General features: G+C 39.3%; 1 protein-coding gene across 1 annotated transcript in view; it reads right to left on the bottom strand.

The window, feature by feature from the left end:
* The window catches only part of RNF128 (ring finger protein 128), a 102,770-nt gene extending 83,675 nt beyond the window's left edge, over positions 1-19,095 (bottom strand). The window contains exon 1 of the mRNA XM_061178063.1: positions 18,690-19,095. Coding sequence (XP_061034046.1) covers positions 18,690-19,095 — 406 coding nt within the window. The remainder of the gene's footprint in view (positions 1-18,689) is intronic.
* Positions 19,096-21,574: the final 2,479 nt, after the last annotated feature.

Raw genomic sequence — 21,574 nt, 5'->3', positions numbered from 1 at the left:
AGCTAATAGAATATTTATTGTTAACAATTGCCTTCATAAAGAGCACAGAAAAACATATTTTAATAGGAATTAGGTGCAATGCTGAAAGAAAAGAAAGAGCTCCAGATATTAGGAATAATGATATGGAGACAGTCATTTAAAATAGAAATTGAAAGCAAGTAAATTATTAAGCAAATTTTCATTTCCTTCTATTTGTACTTTCCACCGAGGAGGTGCCAATGTATTGATTATTGCTAGAGACTAATTTATTTAACCACGTGGTATCACTATCATTGCATGATAAAGAAGATCACATAGGACTTCCTTGGTGGTGCAGTGGTTAAGAATCTGGTTAAGACCACACACTATAAAACTCTTAGAGGAAAAGAAAGGAAAAACACTCTTTGACATAGACCACAGCAAGATCTTTTTTGACCCACCTCTTAGAGTAATGGAAATAAAAACAAAAATAAACAAATGGGACTTAATTAAACTTAAAAGCTTTTGCACCACAATGGAAACCATAAACAAGATGAAAGACAACCCTCAGAATGGGAGAAATATTTGCAAATGAAACAACGGACAAAGGATTAATCTCCAAAATATACAAACAGCTCATGGAGCTCAATATCAAAAGACAAACAGTCCAATTAAAAAAATGGGCAGAAGACCCAAATAGACATTTCACCAAGGAAGACATACAGATGGCTAAGAGGCACATGAAAGATGCCCAACATCACTAATTATTAGAGAAATGCAAATCAAAACTACAATGAGGTATCACCTCATGCTGGTTGGAATGGCCATTATGAAAAAATCTAGAAACAATAAATGCTGGAAAGGGTGTGGTGAAAAGGGAACCCTCCTGCACTGTTGGTGGGAATGTAAACTGATACAGCCACTATGGAAAACAGTATGGAGGTTCCTTAAGAAACTAAAAATAGAACTACCATACGACCCAGCAATCCCACTACTGGGCATATACCCTGAGAAAACCATAATTCAAAAAGAGTCATGTACCACAATGTTCCTTGCAGCACTATTTACAATAGCCAGGACATGGAACCAACATAAATGTCCATCGACAGATGAATGGATAAAGAAGATGTGGCACATATATACAATGGAATATTACTCAGCCATAAAAAGAAACGAAATTGAGTTATTTGTAGTGAGGTGGATGGACCTAGAGTCTGTCATACAGAGTGAAGTAAGTCAGAAGGAGAAAACAAATACCGTATGCTAACACGTATATACGGAACCTAAAAAAAATGGTACTGATGAACCTAGTTGCAGGGCAGGAATAAAGACACAGACATAGAGAATGGACTTGAGGACAAGAGGTGGGGGAAGGGTAAGCTGGGACGAAGTGAGAGAGTGGCATGGACATATATACACTACCAAATGTTAAATAAATAGCTAGTGGGAAGCAGCCGCATAGCACAGGGAGATCAGCTCGGTGCTTTGCGATGACCTAGAGGGGTGGGATGGGGAGGATGGGAGGGAGGCTCAAGAGAGAGGGGATATGGGGACATATGTATGCATATGGCTGATTCACTTTGGTGTACAACAGAAACTAACACAGTATTGTAAAGCAATTATACTCCAATAAAGATCTATTAAAAAAAAAAAAGAATCTGCCTGCCAATACAGGGGACACTGGTTTGAGCCCTGGTCCGGGAAGATCTCACATGCCACAGAGCAACTAAGCCCGTGCACCACAACTACTGAGCCTGCGCTCTAGAGCCCGTGCTGTGCAACAAGAGAAGCCACCGCAATGAGAGGCTCGCGCACCGCAATGAAGAGTGGCCCCGCTCATTGCAACTAGAGAAAGCCCACGCATAGCAACAAAGACCCAACGCAGCCATAAATAAATAAATAAATAAATAAGTAAGTAATTTTTTAAAAAGATCACATGATAATATATATTATTATAAATTTAGATACAAATATGATATACATCTAAAAATCTATAACGTTAGGTGGAGTAGGTTATTGCTTATATGATGTGATAAGGGATGCTTTGAAATACGATTTCCCCCAGTTTATTGTTCCACAGTTCTTTCAAAGGTCCTGAAATTATCATCAGTTAGAAATTGGGTTTGTTCGTCTAAGTCATGTTGTTTCCAAGTACAACAAATAAAGTTTCCCCTGGGATACTTTAACAAAGTAGCTCCTGCATATCTAACAATTACCTAAATGTGTAGGACGTAAGACTTACGAGTTTAGATGGAAGCAGATATAATTTATTTACATGAAGTCCTTGCTGTCTAGGGAAGGTAAGCCTGAGTGATGGAAGAGGGGTAGCTGGGGTAAGAGAACTTAGGAACCAAGGATTGTTGAAAATAGAGGGAGAGGGTACTTAAGAGGAACTATTCTATTTTATGCAATCCTATCCAGGCATTTCTCTGTCTGTATTTACACACACACACACACACATCCGTGTGCACATTCTTTCCAAGTAATTATCAATAATTTGGGGGGCAATCAATGTCCTGGCAGCAAATCATAATATAATAAATAAAAGATTAAAAGTTTAGAAGGAAGAGGACAAGAGGTAAGTAGAGAATATATATCAATGAACAAAAAGCACATGTTTAGACTTACAAAATATTCCTTGGTTTTAAAAAAGTATTCCTAGATTTTAAAATGGAGAAAAGGGAGATAATGTACTTTAAAGAGCTCATAGTGAATTTACTCATTTTGTATTTTTCTGGAAACCAGCATCCGGAGGTACTGTACCTTTGACTCCCTTATAAAAATATAAATTCTTATGCAGTTATGTATGTCTGTGCCTATATGGCGGGAGGTGGGGGTGGGGAGAGACAGACAGACACTTGGGAATTTATTTGAGAGTATGAGAGAGAGGTACTAAAATCTTGTTATTGTAAGCCAGGTTACAGTAAGGGTTATGATGTTTTCAGGGTTTTGTGAATTCCAAGCATAGCCAAGGTATTTTCCAGACCTAACATATTATATACTTGTTGGCACATCTCACGATCATACTAGTTTTAAAATAACTGTATCACTCTTTAACTTGTGGTGCAATGTGACTGCCAAATATTTTGCTTATAAACCTGACAGGTTTTTCTATTTTATATCTGTCCCTACATTTATTATTCTTTACTATTCACTGTGGCACTTCATCTTGTTTTAATAAACAGTTTTTCTAGTTTGTCAAGATAATTTTAAATTTTGTTTGTGTCTTACAATTTGACACTCAACTTGGAGTCATATGTATAAGCAACAAAAATGTTTTCAATCCTTTTATCAAGGGCACCAATAAAATGATATCTAAAAAAAAGAAAGAAAAACAAAACTGTCCCTTTTACCTATTGTTTCTTTTTTCTTTTTTTAACATCTTTATTGGAGTATAATTGCTTTACAATGGTGTGTTAGTTTCAGCTTGTTTCTGTATATCACTTTATTATTTCCCCTTAGCTGACAGTAAACTATTGGATTTCCCCTTTGGATCATATCCTACAATAGTGACTATAGCTGTATCTTATATCTATCTACACATATACATACATAAGTATATGTATATACATATGTATTTATATTATAGCTTGCCAGTAAGAATAACAAGATTCAAAAGCCTTACTGAAGTCCTGAAATTTGATAAGGAGTATCTCCCAGAAACTTCTATCAAACAACACATTTAATGGTGAAACAGTGGGAGCATTTTGGTAGTAAAGTCAGGAACACGTCAAAAGTGTATATATTATCACTATTAGAACCCTAGACAATAGAATAAGACCACTGGAAAGAATGAAGAGGTACAATTAATATAAAAGATGAGGTAAAGCTTTGTAGAGAAAATGGTCATTTATCCTGAAAATTCAAGAGCCAACTATTAAAATGAAATAGGAGTTCAACAAGGCGGTCACATGCAAGAGCAACATCAATAGTGATGCAAGGTCAATATCATTAACTTCCTTAGGTATCAGCAATAATTATGTTCATTGAAGTATTGTCTGTAAAAGAGCAGAGTTGAAAACAACCCAAATGTCCATTAGTAGGGGAGTGGTTGAATAAGTTATGAGTGTGTTCACACTATGAAATATTATGCAGTAGTTAAAAATGGATTAGATCTAAATATAAATTTATTAATATGGAAATAACTCCAATTCCTACTATTGAGTGACAAAAGCAGGCTACAGAATAACTTCATTAATGTGAAAAATAAAACACAGGTTGACTTTGTAGTTTCTATAGGTATACATATGTAAAAATTAATAGAAAAAGCCTGAAAGGTTACCTACTGAATGAATAACAATAGTTATCTCTTGGGAGAGGCCTGAGATTGGGGGCAATAGTCAAGGGGGACTTTATATCTTGTGTTGTTTTTTAAAGGAGAAAGTATTACTTGTATAGGTAAAAATAAAAACAATTTTAAAGTACAATAGTTTGCTGAATTCACCTAATCAACTTCACTTAAACTTGTCTATCTTTTCATATATAAAAGGGAATTGCTTTCAAGTTTCTTAAACTTTCATTCATTTAACAACTAGTGAAGACTATGCACTATACAATGGATGACATGGTCTCTGCCCTCCTGGAACCTACAATCAAGTGGGAAAGACAGAAAGACAGATAATAAGCAAATGAGAAAATCATTACACATTATAAGAGATTTCAACAGAAATGAGCACCAGGTTTTGATTGGAATTAATGCAGTAGGGGGAGAGTTCTTCAAAGAAGAGACATTTAAACTGGGATTCGGAGAACCTGTTACATGTGGTAGTGATGATGGTGATGGGGAGAAAAACAAGCACAAAGGGCCTCACAGAAAAAGCTTCGTGGGTTGGAGAAAATATCTGAAGGTCAGAGTGGTTAGGCATTGGTAGGGCAGGGGTGGCACTGTTAGGTTGGAAAGGTAGGCAGAGGCCAGATGATGCAAGTCCTTTTCGGCATGGCAAAGTTTAGATTTTATTTGAAGAACAATGAAAAGTCACTGGGGGGTTTTGAGAAGAAGAGCAATGTGATCTGACCTCGATTTTTAGAGGATGGCTCCAGCTGCCATGTCGAGAAAGTAGTGACATGGTTATATTTTTGGAGGAAGCATTATGTGAAAACATGAAAGAGAAATGACTTCGGTAGAGGGACCAGCAAGTGCAAAAGCTAGCTCTTTTGGTTTAGAAACAGAAAGAAGACCAGAGTGGCTGAGGCATAGTCATGTGGGAGAGAGGGGTGTGGAATCAGGTCTCATCACACAGGGCTTTGTAGGACATGGCATGAAGCCTGGATTTTATTCTAATTGGGACTGAATTCCATTTTCCACGAGATCACTCTGGCTGCTGGGTGGAAGACAAGACTCTGTAGAGGGGCGAGAATAAGAGGGAGACCCGCTGGGAGGTTACTGCAATAGTCCAGGTGAGACAGGATATTGGCCTGGGCTTGGATGGATGCAGCAGAGGTGGGAAAAGGGATGGATTTCAGAAATGCTTGGAGATTGAATCAACAGGACTTGATCTTTAATGAGATGTGGGAGTGTGAAGAAGAGGGCGGTTTCAAGTACTTTCAAGCTCAAGGCAGGGAAGGGTTTAGTGGGATTGAGGGACTGAAAGGAGCCCAGTGTGGCTGGAGCTCAGTGTAGGGGGCAGGAGGCGTACAGGGAGGTGAGAGGAGATGAGGTCAGAGTGGTGGGCATGAGCCAGTTGATTCATGGCTGGGTGAGGACATGGAAAGGAGTCTGAATGTACTCGAAGTGCAGTGGGAAGCTACTGAAGGGTTTTAAACAAGGTGTGGTTTGGTTTTATTCTAAAAAGCCACTTTGGCTTCAGTGTGGGTAGTGGGCTTAGAGGGGGACAAGAGAAGCAGGGAGATGAGTTAGGAAGTTATTGCAGAGGTCTGAGGATGAAGTCTTGGAGATGGTGCTGGGCAGCTCTGAGATTCATTTGAAGTGGAACTGATTAGTTTTCTTGAATTAAACTCATGTATATATTGGAGTCTAAGCCTTATTGAAGTTTTTATTATCTCCTCACTTCATTTATATATTATGTTTTTATTTCCCTTCTCATTTCTAGAAAAATTTTTTTCTAAAACATGTGAGTTTGCTACTCTGATTAAACCCTTCCTTTCCATGTACTTAATTGCTGGGGAATTGGTGACTTTGGGGGATTCTGAAATGCTGCAGACCTCACCCTGTAATACACTTCGCTGAACACAGTCGTAATGATAAAAACGTTAAGAAACATTTTATTCCTCTTAGATTACTGATTTTGCTGAAATAAACTACAGTACATTAAAATCTAATCCTTTCTTAGGGCAATTAACCTATTAATAGCATATTTAACTTTCAAAACCTGTTCTGTCAGCAAGCAAGTACTTAACATAGTCTGAATTTTCTGCTTTAATAACTGAGGAGTCCTGCCTTTTCTTGCACATCTGGGACAACTGGATGGATGGACGACTCTGGAGCATTTGGAAAGGGTTGTTAAGAAGGTACATAATTACTTAAGGATACCATAAGCATATCTTTCTATTTCCAACTGCATCAAAATGCAAATCAAAACACACGGCAAACTGGGAAACTTAGAATTAAAGGTTTACCTCCAAGTACTAGGTTAGACACCATTCCTCCTCGGTGGGAGCACTTCTCAGACTGAAGCTGTCCCCTTCAGAAAAGGGATACTGCTAGTAGGGGGGCTATGAATGGATTGGGCCCAGGAGTAAAGACATTCTGTATCCACATCATGAAACCATGAGAAGCAAGGAGTGCAGAAGCATCCCTTAGGCTTGCTGAGGACCTTGAAGGCAGGCTATAGGGGATGGGGAAGCACTGATACATAAAATGGGAGGAGATAATGTATTTGCACAGCAGTAAAGACATAGGCATAGTATACTGTTGCTCAGAAAGAGGCAAGCAGCCCTTGACATCTGGGACCTGGCCTGGCACTACCAATCAGGCTTTGGTGTTTTCTTGTTGAACATAAATAATTTCACAGAGCATCAACAGTAGAGAAGGTCATTCTGTGCCATGATAGATCAAGACAAAAACAAGACCATTCCGTAATCATGTCTGAACCCAGTCAAAATATGAACAGCATCCAAGTCACAAAAATGACCAAACATCTCCCATCCTGGCTAACATGAGTGACTGTTGTTTCTTTACTAATTATAGCTGTAGCTTCAGGTTAGGCTTCCCCACTTACAAATAAGGTTTATTTAGAAATCCAATCACAGAATTACCCCCTACTTTCTGACAGTATCCAAATCCAGAACAAAGCCAGCTAGAGTGACCTACTCAGCCTGGTTTTCCCAGGAATTTCCTGGTTTTAGCACTGAAAGTCCCAAGTTCCAGGAAATCCCTGTCTCAGGCAAACTCGGCTGGCTGGTCAATGGCATGCTTCCTTAAACCCTCCCCCAAATCATCTGAAGCAAGCCCAAATCCTATAAATCCTTTCTTAAGCCCTCTTATTGAGATACCCCATCGTTTCCCGTGGTGTGCATTCTCCCTTTGCTGCAGTAAGTAATAAACCCAACTTTTTCAACTACAGGTCTGCTCCTAGGAGCCTTTGGTTGGAGGGCATTGGCAACAGTAAGACATAAAGAGGCACAGCATCATGGAAAGGCTAGGAAGGCCTAGCATGGAAAATGGGACAGAAGGAATGAAGAGATAGCAGCAACCAAGGAAGTGAAGGGGGTCCACAACCCTGAAGGGGGCTAGAGTGTGGTTTTCTGAAAAGGTGGTTTTTAGGGGTGATAAAAGATAAGGTGATAGAACACTCAGAGATTGGTTCAAGATGGTGGAGTAGAAGGACATGCGCTCACTCCCTCTTGCGAGAGCACCGGAATCACAACTAACTGCTGAACAATCATCGACAGGAAGACACTGGAACTCACCAAAAAAGATACCCCACATCCAAAGACAAAGGAGAAGCCACAGTGAGATGGTAGGAGGGGCGCAATCACAATAAAATCAAGTCCCATAACTGCTGGGTGGGTGACTCACAAACTGGAGAACAATTATACCACAGAAGTCCACCCACTGGAGTGAAGGTCCTGAGCCCCATGTCAGGCTTCCCAACCTGGGGGTCTGGCAATGGGAGGAGGAATTCCTAGAGAATCAGACTTTGAAGGCTAGCGGGATTTGACTGCAAGACTTTTTGACAGGACTGGGGGAAACAGAGACTCCACTCTTGGAGGGCACACACAAAGTAGTGTGCGCATCGGGACCCAGGGGAAGGAGCAGTGACCCTAGGGGAGACTGAACCAAACCTACCTACAAGTGTTGGAGGGTCTCCTGCAGAGGATGGGGGTGGCTGTGGCTCACCCTGGGGACAAGGACACTGGCAGCAGAAGTTCTGGAAAGTACCCCTTGGCATGAGCCCTCCCAGAGTCCACAATTAGCCCCACCAAAGAGCCAGGTAGGCTCCAGTGCTGGGTCGCCTCAGGCCAAACAACCAACAGGGAGGGAACCCAGCCCCACCCATCAGCAGACAAGAGGATTAAAGTTTTGCTGAGCTCTGCCCAGCAGGGCAACAGTCAGCTCTACCCACCACCAGTCCCTCCCATCAGGAAGCTTGCACAAGCCTCTTAGATAGCCTCATCCACCAGAGGGCAGATAGCAGAAGCAAGAATAACTACAGTTCTGCAGCCTGTGGAAGGAAAACCACATTCACAGAAAGAGACACAAAATGAAAAGGCAGAGGACTTTGTACCAGATGAAGGAACAAGATAAAACCGCAGAAAAACAACTAAATGAAGTGGAGATAGGCAACCTTCCAGAAAAAGAATTCAGAATAATGATAGTGAAGATGATCCAGGACCTCGGAAAAAGAATGGAGGCAAAGATCGAGAATATGCAAGAAATGTTTAATAAAGACCTACAAGAATTAAAGAACAAACACCTAGAAGAATTAAGAACAAACAAACAGAGATGAACAATACAATAACTGATATGAAAAATACACTAGAAGGAATCAATAGCAGAATAACTGAGGCAGAAGAACAGATAAGTGACCTGGAAGACAGAATGGTAGAAATCACTGCCATGGAAAAGAATAAAGAAAAAAGAATGAAACGAGCTCCAGAGACGGGCGTGAGCCGCGGCTATCAGCGCGGATCCCACAGCAACAGGGACGCAGAGGGAAAAACGGAGAGATTCCCGCACAGAGGCTCGGCGCCGAGCAGCACTCACCAGCCGGAGAGGCTGGTCTGCTCACCCGCCGGGGCGGGCGGGGGCTGGGAGCTGAGGCGCGGGCTTCGGTCGGATCCCAGGGAGAGGACTGGGGTTGGCTGCGTGAACACAGCCTGAAGGGGCTAGCGCACCACAACTAGCCGGGAGGGTGCCCGAGAAAAAGTCTGCAGCTGCCGAAGAGGCAAGAGACTTTTTCTTGCCTCTTTGTTTCACGGCGTGCAAGGAGAGGGGATTCAGAGCGCCACTTAAACGAACTCCAGAGACAGGCGCGAGCCGCGGCTATCAGCGCGGACCCCAGAGACGGGCATGAGACGCTAAGGCTGCTGCTGCCGCCACCAAAAAGCCTGTGGGCGAGCACAGGTCACTCTCCACACCGCCCCTCCCGGGAGCCTGTGCAGCCCGCCACAGCCAGGCTCCCGTGATCCGGGGACAACTTCCCCGGGAGAATGCATGGCGCGCCTCAGGCTGCTGCAACATCACGAGGCCTCTGACGCCGCAGGCTCGCCCCGCCTCCTCCGTACCGCTCCCTCCTCCCGGCCTGACTGAGCCAGAGCCCCCGAATCAGCTGCTCCTTTAACCCCGTTCTGTCTGGGCGGGGAACAGATGCCCTCAGGCGACCTACATGCAGAGGCGGGTCCAAATCCAAAGCTGAACCCCAGGAGCTGTACGAACAAAGAAGAGAAAGGGAAATCTCTCCCAGCAGCCTCAGAAGCAGCGGATTAAAGCTCCACAAACAACTTGATGTGCCTGCATCTGTTGAATACCTGAATATACAACGAATCATCCCAAATTTAGGAGGTGGACTTTGGGAGCAGGATATATTAACTTTTCCCCTTTTCCTTTTTTTGTGAGTGTATATGTGTATGCTTCTGGGTGAGATTTTGTCTGTATAGCTTTGCTCTCACCGTTAGTCCTAGGGTTAGGTCCGTCCTTTTTTTTTTTTTTTTTTTTTACTTAAAAAAAATTTTTTTCCCTAATAAATGTTTTCTTAATAATTTTTTCCTTATTTTCTATTTTTAAAAAATTAAAAAAAATGTTTTTAATAAGTTTTTTCATATTTTTTATTTTAAAAAATTAAAAAAAAATTTTTTCTTAATAAATTTTTTCTTAATAATTTTTTCTTATTTTTAGTATAAAAAATTAATAAATCTATTTTTAAAAATTAAAAAAAAATTTTTTTCTTAATAAATTTATTCTTAATAATTTTTTTCTTATTTTTTATTATAATTGCTTTATTTTATTTTATTTTATCCTCTTTCTTTCTTTCTTTCCATTTTTTCTCCCTTTTATTCTGAGCCTTGTGGATGAAAGGCTCTTGGTGCTCCAGCCAGGCATCAGGGCTGTGCCTCTGAGGTGGGAGACCCAACTTCAGGAAACTGGTCCACAAGAGACCTCCCAGCTCCACGTAATACCAAATGGCGAAAATCTCTCAGAGATCTCCATCTCAACATCAAGACCCAGCTTCACTCAACGACCAGCAAGCTACAGTGCTGGACACCCTATGCCAAACAACTAGCAAGACAGGAACACAGCCCCATCCATTAACAGAGAGGCTGCCTAAAATCATAATAAGGCCACAGACACCCCAAAACACACCACCAGACGTGGACGAGCCCACCAGAAAGACAACATCCAGCCTCATCCACCAGAACACAGGCACTAGTCCCCTCCAACAGGAAACCTACACAACCCACTGAACCAACCTTAGCCACTGGGGACAGATACCAAAAACAACGGGAACTACGAACCTGCAGCCTGTGAAAAGGAGACCCCAAACACAGTAAGATAAGCAAAATGAGAAGACAGAAAAACACACAGCAGATGAAGGAGCAGGGTCAAAACACACCAGACCTAACAAATGAAGAGGAAATAGGTAGTCTACCTGAAAAAGAATTCAGAATAATGATAGTAAGGATGATCCAAAGTCTTGGAAATAGAATAGACAAAATGCAAGAAACATTTAACAAGGACGTAGAAGAACTAAAGAGGAACCAAGCAACGATGAAAAGCACAATAAATGAAATTAAAAATACTCTAGATGGGATCAATAGCAGAATAACTGAGGCAGAAGAACGGATAAGTGACCTGGAAGATAAAATGGTGGAAATAACTACTGCAGAGCAGAATAAAGAAAAAAGAATGAAAAGAACTGAGGACAGTCTCAGAGACCTCTGGGACAACATTAAACGCACCAACATTCGAATTATAGGGGTCCCAGAAGAAGAAGAGAAAAAGAAAGGGACTGAGAAAATATTTGAAGAGATTATAGTTGAAAACTTCCCTAATATGGGAAAGGAAATAGTTAATCAAGTCCTGGAAGCACAGAGAGTCCCATACAGGATAAATCCAAGGAGAAACACACCAAGACACATATTAATCAAACTATCAAAAATTAAATATAAAGAAAACATATTAAAAGCAGCAAGGGAAAAACAACAAATAACACACAAGGGCATCCCCATAAGGTTAACAGCTGATCTTTCAGCAGAAACTCTGCAAGCCAGAAGGGAGTGGCAGGATATACTTAAAGTGATGAAGGAGAAAAACCTACAACCAAGATTACTCTACCCAGCAAGGATCTCATTCAGATTTGATGGAGAAATTAAAACCTTTACAGACAAGCAAAAGCTGAGAGAGTTCAGCACCACCAAACCAGCTTTACAACAAATGCTAAAGGAACTTCTCTAGGCAAGAAACACAAGAGAAGGAAAACACCTACAATAACAAACCCAAAACATTTAAGAAAATGGGAATAGGAACATACGTATCGATAATTACCTTGAATGTAAATGGATTAAATGCTCCCACCAAAAGACACAGACTGGCTGAATGGATACAAAAACAAGACCCATATATATGCTGTCTACAAGAGACCCACTTCAGACCTAGAGACACATACAGACTGAAAGTGAGGGGATGGAAAAAGATATTCCATGCAAATGGAAATCTAAAGAAAGCTGGAGTAGCAATTCTCATATCAGACAAAATAGACTTTAAAATAAAGACTATTACAAGAGACAAAGAAGGACACCACATAATGATCAAGGGATCGATCCAAGAGGAAGGTATAACAATTGTAAATATTTATGCACCCAACATAGGAGCACCTCGATACATAAGGCAAATACTAACAGCCATAAAAGGGGAAATCGACAGTAACACAATCATAGTAGGGGACTTTAACACCCCACTTTCACCAATGGACAGATCATCCAAAATGAAAATAAATAAGGAAACACAAGCTTTAAATGATACATTAAACAAGATGGACTTAATTGATATTTATAGGACATTCCACCCAAAAACAACAGAATACACATTTTTCTCAAGTGCTCATGGAACATTCTCCAGGATAGATCATATCTTGGGTCACAAATCAAGCCTTGGTAAATTTAAAAAAATTGAAATCGTATCAAGTATCTTTTCCGACCACAACGCTATGAGACTAGATATCAATTACAGGAAAAGATCTGTAAAAAATACAAACACATGGAGGCTACACAATACACTACTTAATAACGAAGTGATCACTGAAGAAATCAAAGGGGAAATCAAAAAATACCTAGAAACAAATGACAATGGAGACACGACGATCCAAAACCTATGGGATGCAGCAAAAGCAGTTCTAAGAGGGAAGTTTATAGCAATACAAGCCTACATCAAGAAACAGGAAACATCTCGAATAAACAACCTAACCTTGCACCTAAAGCAATTAGAGAAAGAAGAACAAAAAAACCCCAAAGCTAGCAGAAGGAAAGAAATCATAAAGATCAGATCAGAAATAAATGAAAAAGAAATGAAGGAAACAATAGCAAAAATCAATGAAACTAAAAGTTGGTTCTTTGAGAAGATAAACAAAATTGATAAACCATTAGCCAGACTCATCAAGAGAAAAAGGGAGAAGACTCAAATTAATAGAATTAGAAATGAAAAAGGAGAAGTAACCACTGACACTGCAGAAATACAAACGATCATGAGAGATTACTACAAGCAACTCTATGCCAATAAAATGGACAACCTGGAAGAAATGGACAGATTCTTAGAAATGCACAACCTGCCGAGACTGAACCAGGAAGAAATAGAAAATATGAACAGACCAATCACAAGCACTGAAATTGAAACTGTGATTAAAAATCTTCCAACACACAAAAGCCCAGGACCAGATGGCTTCACAGGCGAATTCTATCAAACATTTAGAGAAGAGCTAACACCTATCCTTCTCAAACTCTTCCAAAATATTGCAGAGGGAGGAACACTCCCCAACTCATTCTACGAGGCCACCATCACCCTGATACCAAAACCAGACAAAGATGCCACAAAGAAAGAAAACTACAGGCCAATATCACTGATGAACATAGATGCAAAAATCCTCAACAAAATACTAGCAAACAGAATCCAACAGCACATTAAAAGGATTATACACCATGATCAAGTGGGGTTTATTCCAGGAATGCAAGGATTCTTCAATATACGCAAATCAATCAACGTGATACATCATATTAACAAATTGAAGGAGAAAAACCATATGATCATCTCAATAGATGCAGAGAAAGCTTTCGACAAAATTCAACACCCATTTATGATAAAAGTCCTGCAGAAAGTAGGCATAGAGGGAACTTTCCTCAACATAATAAAGGCCGTATATGACAAACCCACAGCCAACATTGTCCTCAATGGTGAAAAACTGAAACCATTTCCACTAAGATCAGGAACAAGACAAGGTTGCCCACTCTCACCACCATTATTCAACATAGTTTTGGAAGTGTTAGCCACAGCAATCAGAGAAGAAAAGGAAATAAAAGGAATCCAGATCGGAAAAGAAGAAGTAAAGCTGTCACTGTTTGCAGATGACATGATACTATACATAGAGAATCCAAAAGATGCTACCAGAAAACTACTAGAGCTAATCAATGAATTTGGTAAAGTAGCAGGATACAAAATTAATGCACAGAAATCTCTTGCATTCCTGTATACTAATGATGAAAAATCTGAAAGTGAAATTAAGAAAACACTCCCGTTTACCATTGCAACAAAAAGAATAAAATATCTAGGAATAAACCTACCTAAGGAGACAAAAGACCTGTATGCAGAAAATTATAAGACACTGATGAAAGAAATTGAAGATGATACAGACAGATGGAGAGATATACTATGTTCTTGGACTGGAAGAATCAAGATTGTGAAAATGACTCTGCTACCCAAAGCAATCTACAGATTCAATGCAATCCCTATCAAACTACCACTGGCATTTCTCACAGAACTAGAACAAAAAATTTCACAATTTGTATGGAAACACAAAAGACCCCGAATAGCCAAAGCAATCTTGAGAACGAAAAATGGAGCTGGAGGAATCAGGCTCCCTGACTTCAGACTATATTACAAAGCTACAGTAATCAAGACAGTTTGGTACTGGCACAAAAACAGAAATATAGATCAATGGAACAGGATAGAAAGCCCAGAGATAAGCCCACACACATATGGTCACCTTATCTTTGATAAAGGAGGCAAGCATATACAGTGGAGAAAAGACAGCCTCTTCAATAAGTGGTGCTGGGAAAACTGGACAGCTACATGTAAAAGAATGAAATTAGAACACTCCTTAACACCATACACAAAAATAAACTCAAAATGGATTAGAGACCTAAATGTAAGACCGGACATCTTAAAACTCTTAGAAGAAAACATAGGAAGAACACTCTTTGACATAAATCACAGCAAGATCTTTTTTGATCCACCTCCTAGAGTAATGGAAATAAAAACAAAAATAAACAAATGGGACCTAATGAAACTTCAAAGGTTTTGCAAAGCAAAGGAAACTACAAACAAGACAAAAAGCAACCCTCAGAATGTGAGAAAATATTTGCAAATGAATCAATGGACAAAGGATTAATCTCCAAAATATATAAACAGCTCAGGCAGCTCAATATTAAAAAAACAAACAACTCAATCCAAAAATGGGCAGAAGACCTAAATAGACATTTCTCCAAAGAAGACATACAGTTGGCCAAGAAGCACATGAAAAGCTGCTCAACATCACTAATTATTAGAGAACTGCAAATCAAAACTACAATGAGGTATCACCTCACACCAGTTAGAATGGGCATCATCAGAAAATCTACAAACAACAAATGCTGGAGAGGGTGTGGAGAAACGGGAACCCTCTTGCACTGTTGGTGGGAATGTAAATTGATACAGCCACTATGGAGAACAGTATGGAGGTTCCTTAAAAAACTAAAAATAGAATTACCATATGACCCAGCAATCCCACTACTGGGCATATACCCTGAGAAAGCCATAATTGAAAGAGTCATGTACCACAATGTTCATTGCAGCTCTATTTACAATAGCCAGGTCATGGAAGCAACCTAAATGCCCACTGACAGACGAATGGATAAAGAAGATGTGGTACATATATACAATGGAATATTACTCAGCCATAAAAAGGAACGAAATTGGGTCATTTGTAGAGACATGGATGGATCTAGAGACTGTCATACAGAGTGAAGTAAGTCAGAAAGAGAAAAACAAATATCGTATATTAACGCATGTATGTGGAACCTAGAAAAATGGTACAGATGAACCGGTTTGCAGGGCAGAAGTTGAGACACAGATGTAGAGAACTAACGTATGGACACCAAGGGGGGAAAGTGGCGGGGGGTGGTGGTGGTGGGATGAATTGGGAGATTGCGATTGACATATATACACTAATATGTATAAAATAGATAACTAATAATAAAAAAAAAGATAATGTGATATAAGGTAAAGCCTTGAGCTTTTGTAGGAGGAGGAGGACGAGTTGTTGCCCTACCCTCTGTGCCTAAACAAAATCCTAATGAAAAACAGCAAAAACAAACACAATTTTGGCTTATGTTATAAAATAATGACTCAATCTTTAATGGTCTGGGGGCTGATCATAGAGTTTTCGTATCCACACTCCCTTCCCTATGTTTGTCAACTGCATCATATAATAGTTTCTATATAAGAGAAATTTCTAGGAAGGAAGAACTCCAATGACACACTAGTTGACAGGTTTTATAATGCCAAAACACTAAGCTTACAATTTTAATTCTTTGGGGTTGAGATCATTCAATGTTAAAGATCAACATTCATTAAATAAAGACCCTAAAACAGTGCCTGACATATATTAAATGGCAATATATATTAACTATTACAATTACTATGATTATGCTATCTTTTCAAACGTGCTTATTTTAAAACAGGGGCAATGCCGTAGGTTATTTTTAAATTAATTTATTTATTTATCCATTTTTGGCTGTGTTGGGTTTTCGTTTCTGTGCGAGGGCTTTCTCCAGTTGCGGCGAGCGGGGGCCACTCTTCATCGCAGTGCGCGGGCCTCTCACTGTCGCGGCCTCTCCCGTTGCGGAGCACAGGCTCCAGACGCACAGGCTCAGTAGTTGTGGCTCACAGGCTTAGTTGCTCCGTGGCATGTGGGATCTTCCCAGACCAGGGCTCGAACCCGTGTCCCCTGTATTGGCAGGCAGACTCCCAACCACTGCGCCACCAGGGAAGCCCCAATGCAGTAGTTTTAAAAAATGTTTTGATCACATATCCTTGATTATATTGGAAGTATATATTCAATGATAAATGTAACTGCTTTGTTTCTTAAATTCTGCTCAGAGACATATACTCAAATGACTGTGCATGCCTTTTGGAGAGATTTACTGTTTTGGTCAGTCTTTTAAATTCAGTGGCTGGGCACCTACTTTCCAGTAGTTGGCCCTTACTGCATGATGCAAAGCAAGTTTGGAAAACATGACTACTATTTAGTTTGATACTGTTTATACTTTTAAAAAAGCAGAAGATTTATAAAACAGAAACAGACTCACAGACATAGAAAACAAACTTATGTTTACCAAAGGAGAAAGGTGGGGAGGAATAATAAATCATGAATTTTGGGGTAACATATACACACTACTATATATAACATAAACAACAAGGACCTATTGTATAGCACAGGGAACTATACTCAATATTTTATAATAACCTATATGGGAAAATAATCTGACAAAGAACATATATATATATATATATATATATATAACTGAATCACTTTGCTGTGCACCTGAGACTAACACAACATTGTAAATCAACTATACTTCAATTAAAAAAAAAAAGAAAATTATCCTAAAGAAAGCAGGGGAGTGAACAGCAGAATGTGGCTATGCATGTAAAAGGAAACCTAGAATACTCAGAATCTCTAAGTTGAAACATAGAGCAAGTAGGTTCCTTAGAAAAGGTTTAATTTCTAATTTTCAACAGAAAGCCACCTCATTTTATTTCTACAAAAATAAAAGTCACTCGTAAAATTATAGGAACATGCAGAGAATGTTTATGAAGTGCTCTTAACTTCAAAAGAAAAAAATGTGAATGCCTGGGTTCTCGAAATGTCCAGGATACGTTACAAAAGGTAGCAAGTAGAGTTTTGTACATTTACAATAATTTTGTACCGCTAAAGACCATGTTACCTAGTTTTTGATACCCAGAGAAACAAGCAGCTTGTTTTTCAAAGATTGGTACTAAATTGCCATATTGTAGGTACACAACCTGGATGTTCCACTCTACTACTCTTAACACAAATTTGTTTTTTTCTTACAGTTCTGAAATCTGGTTGATTTAATTTACATTAATCTTCTCAGAGGCCAAACTTGGTGGTGAGAATACCAATTATCCTGGTATTGTGTTCGACCAGATCTTACCCTGTTTGAAATTACCATTTTTCTCCTTTGGCCAAGTCTGGGGTCAAAAAAACCTTTACCCACCTACAGTATAGAAAACTTGCTTCAGAAGTCTACTTCTTCACTGGTTTAAAACCATTTATTTGGAAAGTGGCATTTTTTACAAAATAAAAACAGTAATTCTAAGAAGTAAATTCCTTCACAAAATTAATAAATTAGATAATTATATTTACTTAAGAAGTCATAAGTAAACATTTTTAAGGGAAATCTTTACTTTTGGTGTGAATTACAGAGGTATCCAATTTCAGCCTTACCGTTTTCAATGTATAATGTTTCTTATAGAGTAGTTTTATATATATTAGTCCCATAGACATTAAAATCTCACATGCATACAGCAGAGTCGAATTCTCATTTCTGTTAACATTTTGCACACTTACAATATGCTATTGTTTAATCATAATAATGAATCAGTTTTGCAGTTACTGCACACTTGAATACATACAACCCTGAATCAAACTGAAAAGTACAAATTAAGAATGAAATTAAAATATTTATGTTTTCTTGAATGTTTACAGGTAAATGCACATTTATTAAAAAGCAATTATGTAATACACACTGAGAAAACTAGTAGAGCTAAGAACATCGTGAAAGAAAACGGGAACCACTTCATGAATTGCTTTTGACCTTGGAACAAATTAATTGCCAATATTAAGTAATAGTAAAGTAATTCAGAGTAGTGCCAGGCAAGAAAATTTAAAATACGCTTGTTTTACAACCTCATTGCCAGACCCTAGAGTCATTGTAGATGGAAATACCACGTTAAGATAAACAAAGACATTAACTTTCTTTGGGAATCAGTTCTTACTTACCGAAATTTGCCATCTGTATCGTCTGGTTGCCAGTCTCTGGAACATTGTAAATCACAACAGCATCAGCATTTCTTCTGCCTGCTGCTTGAATTTTTTCTGAAAATGTACAATTACCTCTTTCTATCAGTGCAATCCAGGGCTTCTTAGTATTAGTAAACTCAGTGTTGTAGTCACAAGCTTGGTAGTTACTGTTCTTAGGGATGCCCACCACCCCCATAGCTTTAGCCACCGGTGAGGCTAATCCATAAACACCACATTCACATGTCTCTGTTGAAGTGTAGTTGCTGGTTTCATTGTAATAAGCCACAGTCACATAGGCATTCATTGAAAAAGGCGCTGTGATTTTAAATAAAAAGGTAAAAATTACCAGCAGCTGAAAACAACTGGACTTATTCTCCTGGTTCATTGCTCATTCATTTGAGCATAAAATTTAAGATGTCTGCTGATATTTCCAACTATCAGTCACCATTTGTCCACTCAGGTCCCCACTAAGCAGAAGTTTGAAATTTCAGCTGCAAGTAGGTAACTGATCTCACCTCTAGCAATGTAAGCTCTGAATACATCAGCTCTATTTCACTTTACTTAGCTACATTCCGTTTTGCCTGCCCCTCCTCCAACTGTACACACATGTAACCCTTAACCAGGCTACCTCAGCAATAAATAACACCATCAACTTTATTCTACATGTCAACTTATCAGGATTGGATGACTTCCTTCACTGACATTTTTTTCTTCTTACTGTTCCAGCTAATGAACTTTCATAAACATGGAGTGGATTGGAATGAGGAACTGGACTCTTGGGATTACCATGTGACAAAATGAAAGTCACCCCTCTCAGATCATCTGAAACACCAAACTGGTTTTCCAAGTCCTGCTGAAATAATGCTATCAACCAGTTCAGCCGGAAGTAAGTTAAGAGCCATCATTTGAAATGCTACGGCATTGGTAGAATTGATTTCACAGCCTTTTTTTCTCTTATTTCTTTGTGGAATTTTTCTTAACAGGCTCCCCAAGGAACATCTTCTGCTACCTTAGTTTATTCATTGAAAAGGAAACATATTCCAGTCGCTATAGATCCTTTCAAGTACAAGGCCTTGCCCATGGTGGGCACTCAAATATCTGTTGATGCATTCCATTAATTTTTATGTCCCATGTGTTATACTCTAACAAAAGACTGTTCAAGGTTCATCTTTTTTTTTTTTAACATCTTTATTGGACTATAATTGCTTTACAATGGTGTGTTAGTTTCTGCTTTATAACAAAGTGAATCAGTTATACATATACATATGTTCCCATATCTCTTCCCTCTTGCGTCTCCCTCCCTCCCACCCTCCCTATCCCACCCCTCTAGGTGGTCACAAAGCACCGAGCTGATCTCCCTGTGCTATGCGGCTCCTTCCCACTAGCTATCTATTTTACGTTTGGTAGTGTATATATGTCCATGCCACTCTCTCACTTTGTCACAGCTTACCCTTCCCCCTCTCCATATCCTCAAGCCCATTCTCTAGTAGGTCTGTGTCTTTATTCCCGTCTTGCCCCTAGGTTCTTCATGACCTTTTTTTTTTTTCTTAGATTCCATATATATGTGTTAGCATATGGTATATGTTCTTCTCTTTCTGACTTACTTCACTCCGTATGACAGACTCTAGGTCCATCCACCTCACTACAAATAACTCAATTTCGTTTCTTTTTATGGCTGAGTAATATTCCATTGTATATATGTGCCACATCTTCTTTATCCATTCATCTGTCGATGGACACTTAGGTTGCTTCCATGTCCTGGCTACTGTAAATAGAGCTGCAATGAACATTTTGGTACATGACTCTTTTTGAATTATGGTTCTCTCAGGGTATATGCCCAGTAGTGGGATTGCTGGGTCGTATGGTAGTTCTATTTTTAGTTTTTTAAGGAACCTCCATACTGTTCTCCATAGTGGCTGTATCAATTTACATTCCCACCAACAGTGCAAGAGTGTTCCCTTTTCTCCACACCCTCTCCAGCATTTATTGTTTCTAGATTTTTTGATGATGGCCATTCTGACTGGTGTGAGATGATATCTCATTGTAGTTTTGATTTGCATTTCTCTAATGATTAATGATGTTGAGCAGCTCTGTTTTTAATCAGGAGTACACTGGATACTAGCAGCACTTGGGCATACATTGCTATGGGCTCAACTGGTCTGGGTAAATCCGCTGGGAAAGGGAGATTGCAGTGTGGGCCAAGGGCTAGTGAAGGAGTAGATGAATGGACAACAAGACAAACAGAGATATCAGGAGTCTGACTGGGCCAAGAGTCAGCGAACTACACAAATAGGCAACAGGCTGTCAGAGAAGCAGAAAGACACCAGGTCAAAAGGAAGGCAGACACAATGGTAGCCTGAAGTCCAAGGAAAATAGTCTGAAATAAGGAATACCACTAGAGTCAAGGGGACAGGACAACAGAAAATAGGAAACATTGTTGAAGGACATGATCAATAAAGCTATTTCCCCCCCACCACTTCTTGTCCGTTCTTGGGCATCTGAGGTATTAGCGTTGGAGTGAACCCTGAAAGTGGGAACCAACAGTTAACAGCAGAGGAGAGTTCACGGAATCTGCAGTAGAACCTGACGAATAAATCCCAGCAGATGCACAATAGAAATATGAACCTTTTTATCCTGTTACAGCTGCTGATTACTCATATCTCCCTCACAGTACCTGGTATTAGTAACAACTTACACACAGTAATCACTTAATAATTATTCATGAAAAGTTTAAAGGTCTTGTGTATTAGCTTATGGTCTATTTCAGAGTAAACGCAAATAGTTTATTATTTTGCTATTAGCACTGTCGCTGACGTTTAAACTCATAATAAAGACTGTATTCACTAGATAAAGAAAACTATCAG

The sequence above is a fragment of the Eubalaena glacialis genome, chromosome X, assembly GCF_028564815.1.
Source record: "Eubalaena glacialis isolate mEubGla1 chromosome X, mEubGla1.1.hap2.+ XY, whole genome shotgun sequence".
Lineage (NCBI taxonomy): Eukaryota > Metazoa > Chordata > Mammalia > Artiodactyla > Balaenidae > Eubalaena > Eubalaena glacialis.
This window is presented reverse-complemented; position numbering and strand designations above follow the sequence as displayed.